This window comes from Corvus kubaryi, unplaced genomic scaffold (genome assembly GCF_017639235.1).
Source record: "Corvus kubaryi isolate FWS band 111438036 unplaced genomic scaffold, C.kubaryi_AGA036_p1.0 74, whole genome shotgun sequence".
Taxonomy (NCBI): Eukaryota; Metazoa; Chordata; class Aves; order Passeriformes; family Corvidae; genus Corvus; species Corvus kubaryi.
Genome location: NW_024582061.1, coordinates 9655840 through 9677149, shown reverse-complemented (window position 1 = coordinate 9677149; position 21310 = coordinate 9655840). Strand labels below are relative to the sequence as shown.

Genomic DNA, 21310 nt, shown 5'->3' with positions numbered 1-21310 from the left:
AGGTTTTCTAGAGGGAAAATCCTGATGATGCTGGTGAAGTAGTTTGGAAGCCTCTGTGAAAATAGGACTCTTACTGAAAGAGCTCAGATTGACAGGTTTTGCTGATTTGGAAAAGTTTGTTGTTTAAATGGTTCGTAATTTGCTGGCAACTTCCACATGAGCAAATATAGTGAATCAGGAGCCAGAATACATTATGTCATCTAGAAATAAATACCCAAGGGTAAATTCTGGGCTTCACTGAAGCCAATGAAATGTCTGGTTACTTTCTCAGTAGGCCTAGATAAGCGGTGGATGCTCAATTTGCATAGGCTTCTGCAGCTATCTTACAGTCTGGAAGATCGGTCACCCTGAGACAAAGTTGCTGACAAAGCAAAAGAATGTTATCCTCTTAAACTTGTTATCCTCTGCAAATTGCTTACTGGGAGACAATGTATTTCACAAATGGGAGTTTTCATCATCAGGCAGTATTATGTATTTAACACTGTCAGGGAACAAGGCTGGGAACCACTTAAAATTTTGGTTGAGCTAAGACAGGTCCATCCTATAAACATGCCTGCAACCCTGGATGTTGCCTGTGATTCCTGGTCTCATTGTTTTGTGTGCAGTTTTCAAATCCTATCATTTTTGCAGCTAACTTCCTCTGAGTTCATGCAGGAAAAAGCAAGTGGTATAGGGACACCTGAGCCCTTGGGCAAAAGCACTGGGAGAGCTGTGGCTGGACACATGGTTTGGGTTGCACATTTCTTGCTTACAAAGCCAAATCTTTGTTGGACTACTGCCTTTTGCTTGTGTTGGGGTGACAAATGGGATCAGTCTGGAGCCCTGCTGCGCTTGGACAAGTAGATGTATAAATGCACAGCATGGGGTGTAGTCTGCCTTCTTCAATTTGTTGTTGGGTTGGCTTGAGACAGAAATGTGTGGTGTGATGCAGTAGTGCTTGGAGGAGTGCCAGGGTATCTACCTTCTCATGCAAGGTCCTGTGTCAGACACGTCCCTCTGTCCTCCTGAATAGATCTTCTGGTCAGCAGTGTACACCAAGTTCCTTTCATCACTGTTGCTGCTTTGGCTGGATAAATGGGTAGGGGTTTTTTTGATGGGTATTCTGGGTTTGGTGGTTTTTCTTCTTAGAAGAAGCACTTCTTCTATGCAAAATGAATTAAAGCACTCTGAAGATTACAGTGGGACAGTTTATGGCAATCCCATTCTTTGAGTCTCACTTTTTTTGGGGTCTTGAGTAGGCAAGCTCTTGCTTCTGGAGCATGATTATCAGTACCAGCATATACCTTCAAATCTCACTTGCTCTAGAGGCATGAGATTATCCAGCACTGGCAGTAAACACCCAGCTGCAAGAGCATTCTGTGAAACAGTTGTGTGCCCTGCACTGATCAATGCCAATGGAAGCATAAAGTTCCCCATGGTAAGTCTGTGGCTGGCAGCATTCTAATTAAACCTTCCTTTGAAAATAAGTGAGAGGTCTGTAATTTTGGCCTCTTGTTCTGAAGGGCATGCTTTTATTTAGAGATTTTTCCAATTTAAATTTTTAGGAGTTTCTATAAATGCCTGAAGCAGCAGCCATCTCTGAATAATCTTTCTCCTTTCAAACCTTTGGTTAAAAAAATTATTGTTCTAAAAGTTAATGTGTGTAGCCCCCTGCTAGCTTATACTCCAGCTCCTGGAATTCCAGGAACTGGAATGTGGAGGTCTTTCCCTGCATTCCATTGTCCATGGTACATGCTAAACACAACTCTGGTTGCCACATGCTGACATTAAGCGAGTCATGTGTGTTCACAAGGAGAGAGTTTATTCTTATTAGTCACCTCTGGAGTAATCAGAACTGCTGTGCTGGCAATTCACATAAAGAACTGCAGAGAATAGGAGTATAAGTGTAGCCAAGCAAATTAAGGCTTTAAATTTAATGAGCATGGTTACTTTAGTGGGATATACGGAAAACACGTATTCTGTAAGAATAGTTGTTAATGAAATTCATATTTTGGAAGACCTTTTTCTGCTCTGACTGCTGTAGGCCTAAGTCTCATCTTGCCTTGTTACTATGACTTTGGCTTAGATCTGATTTCTCTGATGTCTCTGGTTTGTGTGAGTGCTACAATGAAACTGGTTGAGAGTGCTGGTGTCACAAATAGGTAAAGCTCAAGGTCCCTTTGTGCTCTTGGCATTAAAACTTCATGTCTCTGTTTAAATAATCATCCATTTAAATTTTAAATTAATCCATTTAAATAATCAGATTTGTTTATTACAGTAAAACCATATTTGTCTTGCATTTGGTCATCTTCAATTTCAGACTGGTGATGAAGACAACTAAGAAAATGGCCAACATGACTCATAGGTCTTTCAACTGTATGGCCCATGAGAAGTGTAGTGTCTACCAGTCCTTCCTGCACAGAGTTGCTCCCTCGATCACAATAGAATTTAGTTTGCAAGAGGTTCCTGAAGATGATCTTATCTGTCCCCTGATGGAAGTTCAAAGTTAAGTGATGTTCAGGGTCTTGTCCTACGCAACTTTTGAAAGTCTCCAAGGATCGAGGGTATGCAGTCACTCTGGGCACTTATTTTGCTGCCATGCCACTCTCAGGGTGGATTTTCCTTTGTTTTGTGTGAATTTCTTTGGTTTCAGATTGTGACCTTGGATCCTGCCCTTTTCCTGTGCACTGCTGAGAAGGGTCTGACTCTCTTCTCCATCCCCCTTCAGTAAAGAAAAGACTGCAAGTAGGTCTCCCTTTTCTTAACCTATGCTACTTGTGCTGAACAAAGAACCCAGTTCTTCTCTTCTCTAGGGAACCTTTCAGACACCCTTGAAATTCACTTTGCTTTCCTGACTTCTGCTCTTCCAGGGCTGCTTGTTTCACTGGGCTGTTATGACAATGAGCCCTAAATAGTACCCCCTCTCTAGTCTCCCATTTAATTTACAAAAACTGTAGAAATCAGCCTCTTTAGATGTTCATGAAAAGGTTCAAATGGGGTTGCAAATTGCTGGGAAAAAATAGCATTTATGAGGATTGGGATGTCAGTGTTTACCTCTGCACATGCTGATTGTAGTCAGTTCTCTTCCCATCTACGTGGCGACTCACTGAGAAAGACAAGCTGTAAGGGCCTGTTTTGAAAAAGATTGAGAAGCACAAATAAGAGCAGAGCAAGTCTTTAGGCTTGTCTCTAAGTGTCACTCCAAGGATAATATAGTGCTGCTTTGATTATCTGAGACCTTTCCTGTGGGTTTCAAAAATACCTTAAAGGAGATAGGGCTTTTTGTCCTCCTCTGTGAAAATTTGGAGAGCGGAAATGCCCACTGTAGCTTCTAATTCCTTTTGTTTAAATGACAAAGAATTATTCTGAGCATAAGCTTCTGCCTGAGAGTGACATGTTACAGTGCTTTGAAGACAAGATGGTAACAATATTATTTGTTTTCTTATTCAAGGGGAGGAGCTTCCTGTTCTTGGGGAAGTAAATCCTTAATTTTGCTGCTTAGCAAAAATACCACCGCTTACCCTAGAATCCAGTTTTGATATCTGGGTTTTTTTTTTTAATGGACTCATGGAATGGTTTGGTTTGGAAGGGAGCTTATTTTCTCTTTAATTGAAAGAAAACAGTAAGAAATATTAAAAGAAAAGGATCTAAATAAAGTAGATGTGCTATGGCTTTTAGGATATATGTAAATACAGCTAAGTGTTTTGCAGCAGAATAATACCATTTCTTTCTGAATTTGAGACCAAATCCCAGAAGGCCTCATAAAGTGAGGCCCAGATAGTTTAAAGCTTTCAGGTGATTCAATAAGCAATGGGTTGTTTTTATTATTCACTACCAACATGACTTTGCTTAGACCACTCCTAAAATGCTCTATAAATGTGCTCTGACTGTGGAATGTGAATTTACATATGGGGAGTTAATGTGAAATAACTATAATATCCCAGCAGGCTGGCAACTCTTAAAGAACTGGATTTTGGCATTTATTCTTTGCAGCTTTATTCAAGCAAGCACAGGAGATAGAATTTCAATTATTTCAGCCATTTCATAGTTAGAAAAAGAGAAGAAAATTACTTAGAAAAGCAAAAAAACCCCCCAAGTCTTTGTACCCCAAGTCTTGTAAAAATGAGATTTTGGTGCTTAACACAAATGTAATAGGGCCTCTATGGAAGGCTGGTTTCATCTCTGCCTTCAGGCACATTTTGGTTAAAAAATCTCTGACAGTCTTACGTGCTTGTTCTGGTAATGCTTCTATTGGTTTTAATTGGAATTTTGTAATAGTTGGATGTTGTTCTGATAGTAATTTGTGGAAAATTGTAAGCCACCTTATGTTTCATTAAAAAGGTGTGAATTATTTTGTTTATACAAATAATTTAATTATTGGCCATAGGAATTTTGAACAGAGCTGCTTTAAAATTACCAGCATGAAACTAATTAGTTGTGCTGTAGATAAGTGGTGCTCCTTGTTACAAGCTTCCCTATTCTTGTGTTTTCTGTGCCTGGAGGGAATGCTCAGGGCTGGGGAACTGAAATCCCTATCTAGAATGCAGTTAAAGGCAATTAAATGGAAATTCTTATTCACTCCCCCTTTTGCTGGATTGCAGATGGACAATGGAGGTTGGCATAGAATGTTCATTTTCATGGTAGTGCTTTCTTCTTGTCTACAAATATTTTCTAACCATCACATTTAGGAGTGGTTTTGTTCCTTATTTATAAAAAGGCAGAGTGGTTGCCTGAGGCCTCACACATATTGATGGAAATCAGCATGCTCTGTACTGGGACTGCAGAAGCATGGCCGGGTCTGTAGCTGAGCTGAATATAAATTTCTCTGTTTTCTGAAAGCTTTGTTGATTAGCATCTAATATATGAATTTCAAGAGGACTGTAGACACTGAAGGGATCCACTGAGAGCAAATAGAAGCATCCACATTGTTCACACTTTTATCCAAACATTCCTTGGGGAAAAGCCTGTGAATTGTTGACATTTGTCCTACTGCTCTATATTGGTAAATAGACTCAGGATTAGTTATGTTTTCTGTGTATCTGATTTCCTCAGCAATTCTGGCATAGGTAAAACCTCCATCACCTTGGCTTGCAAGTCCCTTTTGCAAGTGAAATCTCTCATGTAGATATTGACCTACGTGACTTTATCATTGCACCAGCATTTGCATTTTTATTGAAGAGAGTTGAATTAAGTAAGCTGGTGCTTGGAAATAAAGCTAAATGCTTTTTGCCTTTAGGTGGTAATAAAATAGCTTCTTCAAGTACCCTTTATAGATTTCTCAGTTGCCTGTACTATGCTCATAGAATCATTAAGGTTGGAGAAGCTCTCTAAGGTCGAGTCTAAACTTTGACCAAACACCACCATAGCATGAGTGCCATGTCTAATCATTTCTTAAACACTTCCAGGGATGGTGATTCCACCACCTCCCTGGACAGCCTGTTCCAATGCCTGACCACCCTTTCAATGAAGAAATTCTTCTTGATGTCCAGTCTGAACCTCCCCTGGCACAGCTTGGGGCTATGTCCTCTTGTCCTGTCATAGCTATAGTATATTTTATTTCAGATCATGAATGGATCTGTCCTAACATCCTTTTCACTGAGTAGTAGATGCTGTCCTCCCCATTTTTCAAATGGGAAGTTGAGGAACAGCTTCCTCAAGTATCTGTATCATGAATTGAAAAAAACCCTGCTATTTAAAGTTTAATTTTCACCATTTTCAAAAGGCAGACTGCATGCATGAGAACAAGTAAGGAACCCCCACTTTGTTAGCTTGCTTCATACTTGACTGCAAAACATTTAACCTTTTTTTCTGCAAGATGGTGTATATGAAGTAAAAGGTATGTTGTTACATGAAGAAAATAAAAAGCACACAAAAATCCTATTGATCTTGTGTTCCATAGAGCGCAAAACTGATCATCTTGAGTCTGGAAATTTTGAAATGACCAGTGCTTAGCCAGTTGCTTGGGTACAATGGAACTTTGATGAATTGTCTCATTCCTTTTGACTTGAGGGACTGTTAAGTGTAGGGACCTTGTTTGTTGTTCTGAGCTGAAAGCTAAACTAGTGATGAGATAGAAAGATGCTCAATCTTCTGCCTCTGCAGAAGAGTTCAGTCTCCTGCTTTGCTGAACACAGGAGGAATCAGACAATCAGCTGTTTTCAGCTAACCTGTCAACCCAGAAGTTCGTGATCTAGTTTTCTTGCCTCTAAGCCCATGCTGATTCAGGCTGTGTTCTCAATCTGTTTTTGAGTTTTCAATCTGCTTCCCTGCGAGGGCTGTCCATCTCACATGCACTATCCTCACAATGTCTATTAATTTTTTCCTTCTGTCATCATTAAGCATGCATCTGCCTGTGTTTTTATTGCAATATGCCAAGTATTTGCATTTGAAGGCTGTAATCACTTCAGTGTTGGCTTCCAAAAGGAAACTATTGACCTGTCTCAGCCATCTTAAATGAACATGAGGAGCTGCATGCCAGCTGCATAAGGATTGAGTCTATGACAAAATTTAGAGGCCAAAAACTTTCCCAGGTTTTAAGAAAGCAGATGTAATATGCCTGGAGCCCATCAATCGCCTCTGCACGGGTACTTTTTGCTGTTGCACTGCTAAGAAACATGTTGGATTTAGACTCAGTGCCACATCACAGGTTATGGAGGAGGCAGTTTTGTACCAACTGATTTTGAGGGAAGGTGTACACCCTGCTTGGCTGCTGCTCCTCTGCTCAGCCTTGCCTAGAGGGGATTTCCTCACAGGCCTCTGTCTGCCACTGATTGCTTCTTAGCAGAAAAATTTCAAAGAGCCCTGAGCTTTTGTTAATTAATTTTGGTGGGGAAAAAAGTATGTAGTAAGCTTGAAAAATAAATCTTTTCTGAGAGACACAGAATTGCAAGTGACTAAAGGAATATTTGGTGATAAATGGGCATTCAAGCTGTGCAGCAAAATAAGGCCTGTCCCTGACATTAACCTGTCACATTCCTAGCAAAGATTTCCATCTGTGATGCCATACTGACATTTGATTAGGAAATATCCTACCCTTTTGGATAATCTAGGCTGTTTTTTTCCTGATTTTGTGCTAGGAATGTGGAGGTAACTAATACATAATACGTTCTGCTTGCAGCAAGCTAGCAGCTCAAATAGGTAATCATTTGAACTATTCAATGCTGTTGCATTATGCATCAGAAAAGACTACACTCGGTGTCAAAGCCATAAAGGTAGGCTGCCTGCTTATCCTGATAGCAGTCAGGTCATGTTTTATTGCTTATTAATCATTGCAGACTGGAAGACTGAATTTCTGTGAAGAGCTTCAGAATTCCATCCCCAGGAGGTGATTAGTAAAAATAAAAATTGAAATTCAGAAATAGCAGCCTTCATTACCTAGTTATGTTTTTAATTGATCTTTTTCATGTGTGCTGCTTTCTACACCTAAATTAGAAACCCAGCTTCGCTTTTTCCTTTCTTTCTTGAAGTGCTAAATATAATTTTTGTTCTAGACATCATTTTTTGTCACTGCACATTAGCTTTCTATTGCTGTTTATATTTATCATATAAATATGACGTCTGGAACAGTCATATTTTTCTATTGTTCTTTTGCAAATCTGTGCCTATTTTGTTCCCAGCATTATTTTTGTCATGCTTGTTTGCTTGTGACACTGGAATTTCCATCTGGGGTTGTTTAGAGTTCAGCAGTAAATGGCTTTTTTCCTCCAAAGTTACACCTTTCTGTGTGATAAAATTGACCTCTTCCTTGTGTGCACCCACTTTTACCATCCTTTATCATGACCTCAAATAGTGATCAGTATTTTATTGTTCTCGAAGTTCAAATTTTAAGATGCCTGTAAAAAAATCATTGTAGTGTTATACAATTCTGAGGTCTCAGGATATAGATATATATATATATATTTATATATAGTTTAATGGTGTCTTGTTACTTGACTTTTACAGCCAATTTATAAAAAAAAAAGTATCTTCTAACTCAATCAAGAGCATTCTTTCAAGCAAAATCTTGAGAGAATTGATGGGACCAGTGTCAGGTGAAAATCTGACTGGTCTCTGTTAGGACAGGCTTTGTCAAAGCAGTAAACTTGCCTCAGTGTTTGTAGATGATTTAAGCTGTTGTGCCTACTCTGGGAGCATGCTTGTCAAGGAAACAGAAGCCCTGAAGGGCTACACAGCCCCTTCTGAGTCCAAACTAGAATCTGGAAGATGATGTACTTTGTCAGGAAAGCCCCACACTGTGATTACTGAAACCAAGAGCCACCAAGGGACCAGTAGTGATTTCTAAGTGATTTTAATGAGGAGTCCCACCAAACACAGCAGCACCATGCTGGAAAAAACAGGGCAATTAACTAATGCATCTGCACAATATAGTATAGCACCTACTCAGAATACTTGAGACCATTCTATGATTCGGTGAAAATACCAAGATCTTATTCAATGGTGAATTCAGGGATCATCTGCATAGTTCTTCCTCTCCCTCGGTGTCATGTCATGTCAAAGGAAAGCTGTTTCTCCAGTCAGGCTTCCATAGCAAGCTGTTATTCCCTCATATACAGTACCATAAAATCTATTCAGCAAACCAGTTTGTATCCAACACTTGCCCCAAATGCAAGTGAACTTCCTATAACTTGCAGTCTGGGTAGTCACCTTCTCATGTGAGCACAGTTACTTGAAATATTTCACATCATAGCAAGGTTATAAGGTTTTATAGATAAGTAAATGTATTAAGCAAATTATTAGAACATGAAATCAAAATAGAACAAATATTTGACTACCAGCTGAAAAGCATTGATATGTGGTTTAATTGAAAAGTGATCAATCTCATGGAAGACTTTAAGTGGGCATGTCTGGAAAGTTTAAACTTTTTGATGTTCTCTACAGACTAAGAAATAGTGAAGCAGAACTTTTTGTTTGCTTATAATTAAAAGGTATTTCATGTTCGTCTCCTTGTTGCATTGATCCGCATAATTACCGTCAATATGGAAAGTGGACTGTGATTGCTTGCTTTCCTTCCCCTGATTTTTAAGATCTTGATAGCAGTTTAAAAAAGAAATTAAATATTATGATATGTGTGAGCTGGGACAGGCTAAAAGCCAGTACATGGTGGCTTGGCCATCAAAGAAATGAGGAAGAACTCTTTTACTGTACCAGTGACTGAGTGCTGGGACAGATTGCTCAGGGTTTATGGAGTCTCCCTCACTGGAGATGCTCAAGAACCTTCTGGATGCAATCCTGTGCCATGTGCTCAGGGATGGCCCTGCTTGAGTCGGGGGGTTGGACCAGATGAGCCACTGTGGTCCCTTCCAGCCTGACCCATTCTGTGATACAGTAACGTTCAAATTCGGTTTCATAAGGAAAAAAAAGCTTATGTGTTTTCTGTAGTCATAGGTACAAGGAACTGTGAAGTACACAGTAGTTTTCCACTATACTATGCACCCTTCCCAAAATCTGTATTCATAGCTGTTCTCAAACATCACACATGCTAAAAATGCACCTTCAGTGTACAGTTCAGGAAAATCTGGAGTGCATCTGGAAGGCTGTCCTCACTGCGTACTGGTATTTAACTGTAGTTCTCTGGTGGAGAGGGCTCCAGGTAACACTTATTCATGAACTTCTCCATCCTTGCAAGTCTTACCTGCTCTCCTGCTGTGTTTTGATTTTACCCCTGGAGAAGTGGCCTTTACATTTCTCTTGTAGGGTCTTTATTGGACTGGTGCTTTTTGCTCAGTCCCAACCTAGGAACAGTGAGCCATCTAATGTAAGTATGTAGAGTAAGATAATTTATTAGCAGTGTTCCTGAAACAGTTGTCTTTGATAGGCAGATATCTGTGCCTAACAGTTTCATTAAATTGAATTTCTTGTTATTTGGAAAATCCTATCTGGCAAGTTGCTGACACTTGCTATTTCAGTAACTTACAGCTTTTTGAGAAGACAGCTGGGTTAATACATTATTGAATATTTTTAGAATCCTTTAATGCTGAGTTCACAGGATTCTCCAAGTGAAGTAGACTTAAAAGCTGAGAAGTTTTTGGAGAGAGTTTTACTTTGAAGTTCCTAAGGGGCTGCTTCAGTTCTAGTGCCAGTAAAGCTTAGAACATGTTCTGAAAGGCTATAAATAGCAGCAATAGAACAATGGATTTAATTTGGCAAGTCTTATCAATGGGGAGGCAAAGGATGCCACAGCTTACAGTGGGTACAAATGTGTGCTGTGCTTTGTGGTTTTATAGAACTGGGTAGAAATGAGGCTTTTAGGGATAATTTTTCACTGAAATAGCATGTAACCATGACTCAAATCTTTTTCTCATGTATTGGGACAAAAAAATAAAAACGTCTTTCAGATGTGTTCGCTTTAAGATGTATGAGAGAACTTCTGCCTGTGTCAGGCTAAATACTCTTAACATTAGAAGCCTTCTTTTGTCTTTCTCCAGAATTAGGTCATGTCATTTTCAACTGTCTTTTTTTTTAAAGGTAATGCACTTAAATCAGGTTTTGCTTTTATTTTGTTTTATATATTATTATATTGCTATTTTTATTTTCTTTTTGTGCGTCTATTATTTTATTATATATATTTTTTTATTTTATTATAGTTTTGCTGGGTTTTCCCCTCGGTTTTTCATAGTTAAATGATATCTCCATCGCATCATGTCTACTATCATGGCTTGTACTTTGCTTTCTTCCAGGTTGCTCCAGAGCTGTCAAAAATAACATCAGAAATTGTCACTGAGAAATATTGTCTTATTAAATTGATCAGTGTAAGCCAGTAACAAGAAGACAATCACTGAAAATTATCTCTATATTTAGATGCTTCTCAAACAGTTAACTGTTTAGCAGAAGCAGAAAACACTGACTATAAAGGAAATAAAGGGGCTGACACACTGTGTGTTTAGCATCCCTCAAACATAGATTTAAAAGAAACAAAGATTTTAGTTATAGGCTAGCTGTGTTGAAATTAGTTAGAATAAGAAGGAATTTGGGCCCAGCTAGAGTTAATTAAAATAGTTAAGAGAGCTGGACCTGAAATGGTTTTTAAGATGTTAGTAATTGATTACTAAATAATTGATTATTTGTCATTTGTATGTTTGTTTAGCTGTGCTTAGAACGAGGAACAGAAACATTGATAAACTGGTCTAGGGAACAAGGACAATTACCAATTTCCTCCCTCTGTGAGAGCCTGTATAAAAGTCACACAAGAGGAAATTTGGAAGTCACTAAAGTAATTAGGATTGTTAAAGTTCAGAAAGGTGGAAAAGGTCAAAATGAGGGAGATGAGCTTGCTTCATTTATCTGGGACCACTGACCCAATTCAAGACCACCAATTCAATTTAGAGCACACACGAGGCATGCTTAATGACATTAAAGCTCATTTCCATACGAAGCGGAGAATGGGAGGTGTTATAGTTATGAATATGCATTTGTATTTTGGATATTCATAATTCTTGTAAATAAAAGCTTTGTGTTTGTTTGGACTGGGGCCCTGCATCTTAGGGAGCCATCCCATGCAGTGCCTGGCGCCAAATAAACATACACTTTCTAACCCTAAACTGTTAGAGAGCCTTTGTCTGTCTCAGTTGGATGTCGATACTAGATCGATATTCATATTTTAATAAATCATCCCAGAGGTGTAGATGGCCACTTTTTGGTACTCAGCTCATTTATCTTTCTTCCAGGTTATAGGAATATTTTTGCCTACCAGGAGATCAGCTCCTATAAGAAAAGATTGTTGGAAAGCAATTCAGAAAGATTTGTCAGCTATTTGTGCTCTTTAAAGCAAAACAAGCGTAGAACGTTTATTTTGTGGAACCAGAGAAGAAAGGAGTTTATGAATTATGGGCTGGCCTCGTGCAGGAGAGTTAAACACTGGTGTTAGTTAATGGCCAGTTAGCAGAGCACCATTATGATCTCAGTGGAGGCTGGCTGGATGGGGGCCATAAATCCCTACTGCAAACGGGAGCAGCCTCAAGATGCTTCGTTTCAGCTGCTGGGACGCTGCTAAGGCAGTGTTTATTTGGTCAGGGTTTGGGGTTTGCAGATCTATCCCATCCCCGCTGGTTGTGCAGCTGCTCGTTACTGTTGATAACTGTTCTAGGGCTTCAGTAGGTTTTCACTGTGCTGTTTTCCCCTTGCAGGCTTTTGGACAGTCCTTCTCTGTTCACCGCAAAGTGGCCGAAGATGGCGAAACACGGGAAGAGACTCTTCTCCAGGAGTCTGCATCAAAGGAAGCCTATTACCTTGGGAAGATCTTGGAGATGCAGAACGAGCTCAAGCAGAGCAGGGCCGTGGTCACCAACGTTCAGGCAGAGAATGAGAGGCTCACTGCTATTGTCCAAGACTTGAAAGAGGTAAATGGGGCTGAATTTCCTTAGGGTGTCGTGGATAACATGGCTCTGAGTAAAGAAAATATTACAGGAAGTAAAAACTCTCACCTCCTAGCCTGTGATCTTCCCAGAAACCACATGGCCTGAGAAGGCTACAATTTAGAAAGAAGGAAATATAACTTTTGTTGTTTTTATACAACACCACCTTACAAAGATAATAAAATCCAATTCAAGAAGCTATAATTTCCTAAGCAGCCTTAATATTTTGCATTGTATTTTGTAGTACTGAATTTTACATAAACACATTTTCTGCACACTTCTGGCATTCAGGCAGCTCTTCTCTTTTCCAGTATTCACATAATTTTTCAGCTATTTGGGACTGCCTAGAATTAAATTAGGCTTTCGCTGGTTTTCTTCTACTGTAAAGCAAAATTAAAATGCATGCTTATATCTAGAAAATGGGTAACAGTAAGGAAGTCAAATGTAGTTACTGACCATATGAGACGTTCAATAAGTTTGATGGAGAATTCAGTAACAATTAATAAATTGCCTTTTCCCCCTTGGAATCTGGAAGTTACAGAATGTAGCAGAACTACTGCGCGCAGGGGAAGGCAGCACTTGGAAATGAGCCCACGTCTTCCCTGCATTCCCCAGGAATGCTTACACTGTAGGGATTCTCCCCACTGCCCAGCTGCTGGAGGAGATATTTCCGATGTGATTCTGGAAAGTGATTATTCAATGCATTAATTTGTTAATATTAATGATTACCACGTTTTCTGTAGTTGAATGGAATGGCATCCTTTTAGCCTACAGAAAGTCCTGGAACAGGGTATCCCTTGAACTGAGTCCTTTACTCTCCTTGAACATTCTTGCTTAATGGTTGTACTGGGCTTGCCCATAATGCAGATCAGATTTCAGGAAGAAGTACATACATGCCATTTGTTCCCATATTCCAATTAAAATATGAGATTGTAATTGCTGTTGCAGTGGTTAACAAAACAAAATCAAATATATTTTAAATTATTTTTGATCTACTTGTCCTAAAATCCTATCCAAAGTCATCTTGGTGGCAGACAAGCAGCTACTGACATGCCTACCTGCTTTGTTTAGCTCACAGGTCCTTTTGACTTGAGGTTCACACACAAATGAACAACCAAGTTAGAGAAAATACACTTTTGTCTTTGTACTCGATTCTTTTCCTCTGGGGTCTCCTTGGGATTCCTTCAAATGCAAATCTCCCTTCCATTTTCTCTCATGGTTATTGATCTGTATTTGTTCAGGAGGCAGTTTTGGTACCTGTTGTCCCTGGAATATTGATTGTCCTCATTTCCTTGGAGATAATAGTAGCCCCTAGTGTGAAGCCAACTGCAATTATTTCCTGCTCTAATGCTAAATAGAAACAAGCCATAGTAGTTAATTAAAGTGCAATAAAGGAATTTACCTGAATAAAAATAAGGCTGGTAAACTGATAGTTATTATTAAGATGATGTTGCACCCTGAGTATCAAGTCCTTTACTGTGTGGAACTTTTATTTTTGTCTTACTACAATCAATGTACTTAAACATTGGGATATGGGATATAAATATAAATGGGATATAAATGGGATAAGTGCAGTCAGTTCATTACACCACACGCTATTATGATTAATTACTTGAATAATAATAAGAGATAGAGGGTGATTGTCACTTACTTCGGGCTCTTTGTGATCTTTTCACACTGAATTACGCTGGTATTTCACCTTGTGCTTGAAGGAGTCTCACCCTTGTACCCAGCCTGGTATCCCTTGGTCCTATGGCTGTGATGTCCAAGTTACTGCTGAAATGAGATGACCTTGTCCTGTAAGTGTTCATGAATTTTGTCTGCTTTGTTCTGCTTCCTGCAAGTAGGGAAAAGCAGACTAAACTTACTCCAAATCTTGACAGCTACAAAGGGGAGGAAAAAAAGTATGAAGTGGCTGGTGTGTTTTGGGGTAAAGTCAGAATTAGATGCTGCCGTGGGTGGAGTGCTACAACAAGGAAGCAGTTTGTCTCTTTAGGCAGTAAATTTGGAAATCTAATTAGAGAAAAAAATGAAAGAAAAAAGATGATCTTCATGTGGGCTTCTGTACTGAGTGATGCAAAGAGAGATTGGTAGATTCTGGGCATAAGTTACCTGATTGTATCCCGTCTTCTCCCCTCCCTGCCCACTACCTCTTTCCCTCAAGAAAAACATGCTTTATAGTTGTTTTTTAAGCCTTAATAAGACATCTTATAAACTAAACAAACAAATAATTCCTTTCTCCTTCAGTCATAATATAAAGGTTTTAGTAACTGCTGTGTGGTTCTGGGAATAGTGTTTTTGTGTGGATGCCAGAAATGTGTGGCAGTTTCTCCATGCATTCAGCCACTTAGGATACTGAAGACTGATAGGTAGGTTTTCAAACAATGACCCCTGTTATTGGTATTGCATTCCTAAATAATACACTCAGGGCTTCTCCACTCCCCAGCCCGTGGTGGGAGTTATCTGATGAATACATTCTGCTCTCTGAATGTGCACAAAAATCCATAGTCATATGAATGTGTATGAGCATTTTCTGAACCATCAGAATGCACTCACATGAATGCTGATGACTTTTAGGAATCCTGGGAATTCCATAGCCCGGAGGTTAAAAATTCATACGTTTTAGTAAGTATCTGCCTTACAGTCACAGCTCTGATGTCTGCAGGGCAGCTTGACCTGGATCTCCCTTGCTGTAAAAGGGAGTGTATCTGTTGGTGATTGAGAGACAGGAGGCAGCTTGATGCAAGCAAAAGCAGTTTATTGTTTCTGCAGTATGGCTTATATACTCTTACAGCCTTTGGACAAAACTTTCCACTACCTTAATAAAAACCACAACATTAATGTTTCCTAGCAGTATTGATTAACTACTGTCTTGCATGATTTCTCTTAGCGAGGCACAATGTAATACATAACGTTGCTTCTGCTTTCTTCAAGTCCTTGTTTGCCGTTCCCAGGGCTTGTGGCCCACTAAGGTTAAAATGTCCACATCATTTACCAACTCTGCAGAACTTTCTGCTCGACTTCCCAACTGTCTCTCCATGTGTATCAGGCTCAGGTCTCTGGAGATTATGCATCTCAGACTGCAAAAACAAAAACTGATCTCAGTGCCCATATCTTGAAAGGGTTTTGTTTTTAAGAACTTGATCAGGTGTTTCACCCTCATGGGGAATGATGAACCAAGAATCTCTGTACATAGATAGCTTTCTACTTCATGTTAAAATGATTAAAAGAGTAAAACACCACCAGCTTTATTTTTGATGTAATAAAAATCCTTAGAGTGTTGGATAGGAGTCTTATTAACAATCACCTAACTAAATAAAATATACATTTTGGAAAGCTGGTAGATTTTTTTTCTCCCACCAAGACCTCAGATAGAGAATGTAGGCTGTTTAATTTGAGCCAAAAATACACATATTTTAAAACTGGGGCCAGAGAGATAATATTTTGGCAGTCAGAGACCAGATTTACAAAATCTCTGTTAGGCATCACACATTTTATGGTAGATGGCCTCTCTGTATGAAGAGATCGTTATGGTTGTTTGATCATGTAACCTTCTCTAACAGTGTATGAATTGCCCTCATTTATTATAAACATTAAAGAAATACTTTTCCTGGAAAACATCTTTTAAAAATACAATCTTTTATCCTTTTCTGATTTTCTGGAATCTGTTTTTCTCCTATTTAAAAGCACTGTTCACTTATAGTTGGGAGATGAGTAACTTTATTTCCATTTGTGCCACTGAAAAGCCTTTTCTTATGGTGACTATAAGCCCTTTATAGGTACATAAAGATGAAATCATCACCTTGAGAAACTGATAGCTGACAGAGGTGGTTGTGAAAGCCCAGATGACCTAGCTCAGAAGCTGGAGAAAGCTCTCTGCCCACAGACAGGAAATCTCCATATAGAGGTGATGTCTGTATATATTCCTCCATCATGGGAAGGCTGAATAACTTGGAGCTTGGCATCTGACTCAAAACAGGTGGCAACTGGAGGGGAAAAAGAATGAGGCAAAGATGAAGCAGGTGAGACTGTAGAAAATGGAGATAAAGAGGGATGGTACAGTTCAGGTTTTGTAGGTGTTATGAGACTAGGTGAGGAGTTGTTTGGGGTGGGGTAGGTGTGAATGTTTTGGTGTCTGAAGGGGCAGGTATGGATCAGCTCTTTCTTCCCATTAAGACTAGTGAAAATGAGAAAGCTAGGAAGAAAGGGGTTAAAACTCATAGGCTCTTTACTAAAAGTCACTGCAGCAACTGCAGGGATTGCAGAAAGAAATGGGCACCTGGGTACCTGCTGTCTGTGAGATAACAGATGAACAGGGAGGTTTATGTGATGACAATATTAATGGGCCATAGAAACAGCACACACCTGGGCTTCTGGAGGGCAAAAACAGGAACGAGGGCAGCGGAAGAATGGGTGGAGGGAAAAATACAAATTTATGATGTATTATTTGCTGAAAGCAGGTGAAAAAATGTCAAAGGTGAAATTGTGCAGCCTCGCTGCCCTTGAAATCCATAGCTAAACATTTATTCACTTCAGCAGTACAAAAATCTGGCAGTACAAAAATTAGCAGTTCATGCTAATTAGAAAATGTATGGGCATGGTAGCCTGGATTTTTTTGAGGGGAACTAATGTTTGAAAGCAGAAAAAATTTACAATCCTAGTCTTCAAGTTGACTTTCCTCTAAAGAATTATATATTAAGAACTAGACTTTCTATATTAAATGTGGCTTAAATCATAATTGGCTGTTGCCTATTTAGAAATTATAGTTTTTCAATCTGAAAAAATAAGTTTTTTTCTCATTTTATAATTTCGAGTAAATTAGGTGCTTAAATTTCCACCTTCTGTAAAATTTTCTGTCCATCTAAAGGTCTGGCTTGGCCTGAGGTCTGTCACTACTCTGTTACTGCATGTTGAGCACTGCTGAAGGAGCTACTGTGATCTTCCAAGGAGAGGTTTCCCAGCTGACCTCCTCATCCAGTGATGTCCTTGCACACTCTGGTTCTGTGATTGTGGCGAGGTTTGGGGCTCCAGTTTATTCTCTGTTCTTCTTTCTCTGAAGAAAGTGCCCTAGCAGTCAGCTGGCAGATGCTCTTTGTTCCTTCAGATGTTTCACATGGTTGGGAGATAGTATTTTGTGGGTCAGGGAGAGTGGGACCAAGCAAGCTGATGACAATGACTGTAGCCTAAAGGCTAAACCACTCAGATGGGAATAGGGAACAAGTTCTCATCCCTGTTTCAATTAATGCTGGATAAGAAATACTTAAATATTCATTGGGGTGGAGACCAGAACCCCAGCTGCTCCTCTGTGAGGTGGCAGCCCTCAGCAAAGGCTGCCTCCATCCCTCGGAGGAGTGTGGTCCACAGCCTTTATCTCCCATGGCTGTGACCTAACTGATGAGCTCTTGGATGGAGGTAACCCTGGGTAACCAAGTAAGGTGACTTTTACCAACTCTGCATTGAAAAAAGACAGAAAAGCTAAGTCTGGGAGAGGAATCACTGCTAGGAATTATGTACTGCAGGAAGAACCTTGTGTTTGCTTGGATGTAGTGACAAAGCTAGTGAGCTCTCTTCAGTTTTGACAGCTTGCTTTTCTAGTAGTTGTCTAATTTTACGCATGCACAGCATAGGGAGCCTGTGATTGTGCTCTGGTGATTACCCCAGACAGTGAAGTGATTTAAGTGACTGCAGTGGTGCATCTGACCAAGCAGCATCCTTACATGATCTTGTCTGTTCCCTCATGGTGTTGTCCCGTGCTTTCAAGTGTCTGCATCAACAGACACTCAATGTACTCCAGGATGGAAGTTTGTTTTGGCATCTACACCAGTTCAAGAAAGCTTGCATTATAAATATTTATCTGCTTGCTAATATTATGGTGGCACTTTCAGCAATGGCTTTGTATCATGACCTGGACCAGGGGATTGAGTGCACCCTCAGTCAGTTTGCAGACAACACGAAGCTGGGCAGAAATGTTGATCTACTGGAGGGCAGGATGGCTCTGCAGAGGGATCTGGACAGGCTGGATTGATGGGCTGAGGACAACAGAATGAGGTTTGACAAGGCAAAGTGCTGGGTCCTGCACCTGAGCTACAGCAACCCCATACATCACTACAGACTTGGAAGACAGTGGCTGGAAAGCTGCCTGGTGGAAAAGGGGTGCTGGTTGACAGCAGCTGAGCACGAACCAGTGTGTGCCCAGGTGGCCAAGAAGGCCAATGGCATCCTGGCTTGTGTCAGCAGTACTGTGGCCAGCAGGACCAGGGCAGTGATTGTCGCCCTGTACTCAGCACTTGGGAAGCTACACCTTGATTCCTGTGTCCAGTTTTGTGACATGAAAGACATGACAAGAAGGACATTGAGGTGCTGGAGCAAGTCCAGAGAAGGCAGTGGATCTGGTAAAGGATCTGGAGCACAAGGTCTGTGAGGACCAGCTGAGGGAGCTGGTGTGTTTAGTGTGCAGAAAAGGAAGTTCGGAGGGGCCCTTATCACTGTTAAACAGCTTCCTGAAAGGAAGCTGTAGCAAGGTGGGGACTGGTGTCTTCTCCTAAGTAACAAGCAATAGGACAAGAGGAAATGGCCTCAAGCTGTTGCCAGGGGAGTTTAGATTGAATATTAAGAAAAAAATTCTTCACCACAAGAGTGGTCAAGCATTGGAATAGGCTGTCCACAGAGGTGGTGGAGTCACCTGGTGGCATTTAAAACACACGCAGATATGTCATTTGTGGGTGTGGTTTAATGGTTCACTGGCCATGCTGGGTTAATGGTTGGACTTGATGATCTTAGAGGTATTTTCTAACCTGAATGATTTTATGATTTTTAGAAGGAGAATAATTAAGAAAATATGCTGAAGTGTTCAACATGACCGTTGTTAATGGTGTTTTGGTCTTAATGTACCTTAATGCAAGCACTGCTTTTTGAAAAGAAGCTGTAGGATCTAGAGCAGCCCATGGACATGACTGGGGGTGTCAGAGAAATAGAGTGGAGCTGGGTGTGATAGAGAGATGGCAGAACTGTTCCTCCTGTCAGGAGAGTGCTCACATCTCAATTTAGGGCATTATTAGCTTAGTCAGTAGAGTTGATGGTATTTACATTCCTTTGTTTTGGAAGTTACTGTCAGCTGGGAAGAACCAGCTCTAAGTTAGGCTGATAATATAAATGTGTTACTTTGTCCAGTGAGAGGTGTTTTTATTTTCTCTCTCCTGTATTTAGAAAAGCCTGCCATAGGGACATTGTGCCAGGCCACCCCACCCTTGTAAATGTTTTTCCCTCTTTAGCGCTGATAGTGTTAATGGGTGATGGTTTTGCCTTTAGAGGCTGCAAAATTTGCTAAAAATATATTGTTTCCTTCTGCTTTCAGGAAAAATTTCAGATGGAGCTTAATCTGAAACAGTGCCTGTTAAATGGTTTTCTCTGCTCTTTATGTGTACTTTCCCTGTTCACAGGACTTCTGAAAAGAAACAAAATTATTTTCTTTGTCTTGGAGACAAAAATACAGCAAGCTGTGACTTGTAATCCTACCAAATCTCTCTTATGCTGTGAATTAATGGGTATACTAATAGGCTGATGCTGTCTCTCTGTCAGAGCTCCGAGCATAGGCAGCAAGACCAGTTGACTGCTTCTAAGTGTCCTTATTAACAGACAAAGATTTAATTACAAATCTGCCATTCAACTCCATCTTCCTACTTAGTTACCACCAAACACTTTTTTGGGTTCTTGCTTCACATTTTGGCTGACAAGCCAAAGGTGAATCCAAAAGTGGCTGGGGTAAGATTAACCTTTTTGTTTCCTGAAATGTGGTTTATAATCCTAAATTGCTACAATCACTCATAAGATGGTTGTGTTTCCAAGTTTGTACTCCTCATAAGCACCAACTGTAATAGCATTGGAAGGTCAAGAGCTCAGGATAAATACATTTTGTTGTGGCACTGTTTTCTCAAGGTAACCATCAGCTTGTTGTTCTGCTGTTCTTACCCTCAAATATACTTGCGAGCCACCAAAAGCATCTTTGAGTGGTTGTGTTTCCTGTTAATGAGCCCAAACAATGATTTTGGATATAAATTTGGGATTTGACACATTCATGACGCTGTTTTCTTTGGCAAAGTTCAGGCATTTAGCTCTGCTGGGAATAACAGAGTCAAACAATGGACACTAGGGAGGTCAAAAAAAGGCCAAGTGGGATAATGGAGCATAACCAAGGGACTGTTGCATAAATACAGAGTGCCTTATTAAAAATACTCAAATTCCCAGCTCCTTCTTTCAGAAAAGGGGCCTCAAATAGAAGATGAAAGAGGGTGTACTTTCAGCTGCCCTTGGTAATCTTTGGGCAGTAATTAATCAAATCAGGATCTGGCAGTGCTTGTTCTTACATAAGTTCTTTGAAAGAATGACCCCTTATTTGTGCCTAGGTGGTGCCAAATCCCCCCTTGTGCAGGCTATTGAGTGAGCACGTGCTGAGAGGACAGCTCTGGAAGCCAGAGGTATTACCTGGGTTTAAAGAAGAGGGAGGTGAATTTCATGGAGTATTGGGCCATCAGTGCTGCTGCTACCTGAAGATCTAGTCCCACTGCCCAGGGCTCGTAGGGGATGCCCGGGAAAGCATCTTCACATAACATCCCTGTTTCACAGGTGTCACGCACCAGTGGCTGCTTGGATGTTGGGCTAGCAGCTCTCTGAACTTGTCAAAATGGTATTTTCTTTTTCTTTGTGGCTTCTACATTTTTAAAATGCATAACTTTTCTTGCTTTTGTTTCTAGATGAGGAAGCCCTCTTAAGAACTTCTTGTGCTGACTCATTCTTTTTGGTATTAATTTGCTAGTTAAAAATAACTTGGGCTTTTGTCTATTCAAGTGGTGTGGAGTAAGATGGTTTTTGGCTGTGCTGGGATTAGCTGCCTTGCCAGTTTTTACACAATCCTTGCAATGTGATCTGGACTCTCAGGAGCAAGAGCCCAGGAGCTGTGTTGACTTCTACCTTGTGACTTCATT

The 21310-nt window shown here is 40.1% G+C and overlaps 1 protein-coding gene across 8 annotated transcripts in view; it reads left to right on the top strand.

Annotated features, from left to right (window-relative positions):
* Positions 1 to 21310, top strand: part of BICD1 (BICD cargo adaptor 1) — a 169841-nt gene that overhangs the window by 73347 nt on the left and 75184 nt on the right. For all 8 annotated transcript variants that reach the window (XM_042051287.1, XM_042051289.1, XM_042051294.1 and 5 more), the window contains exon 2: positions 12102 to 12314. In XM_042051287.1, coding sequence (XP_041907221.1) covers positions 12102 to 12314 — 213 coding nt within the window. The remainder of the gene's footprint in view (positions 1 to 12101; positions 12315 to 21310) is intronic.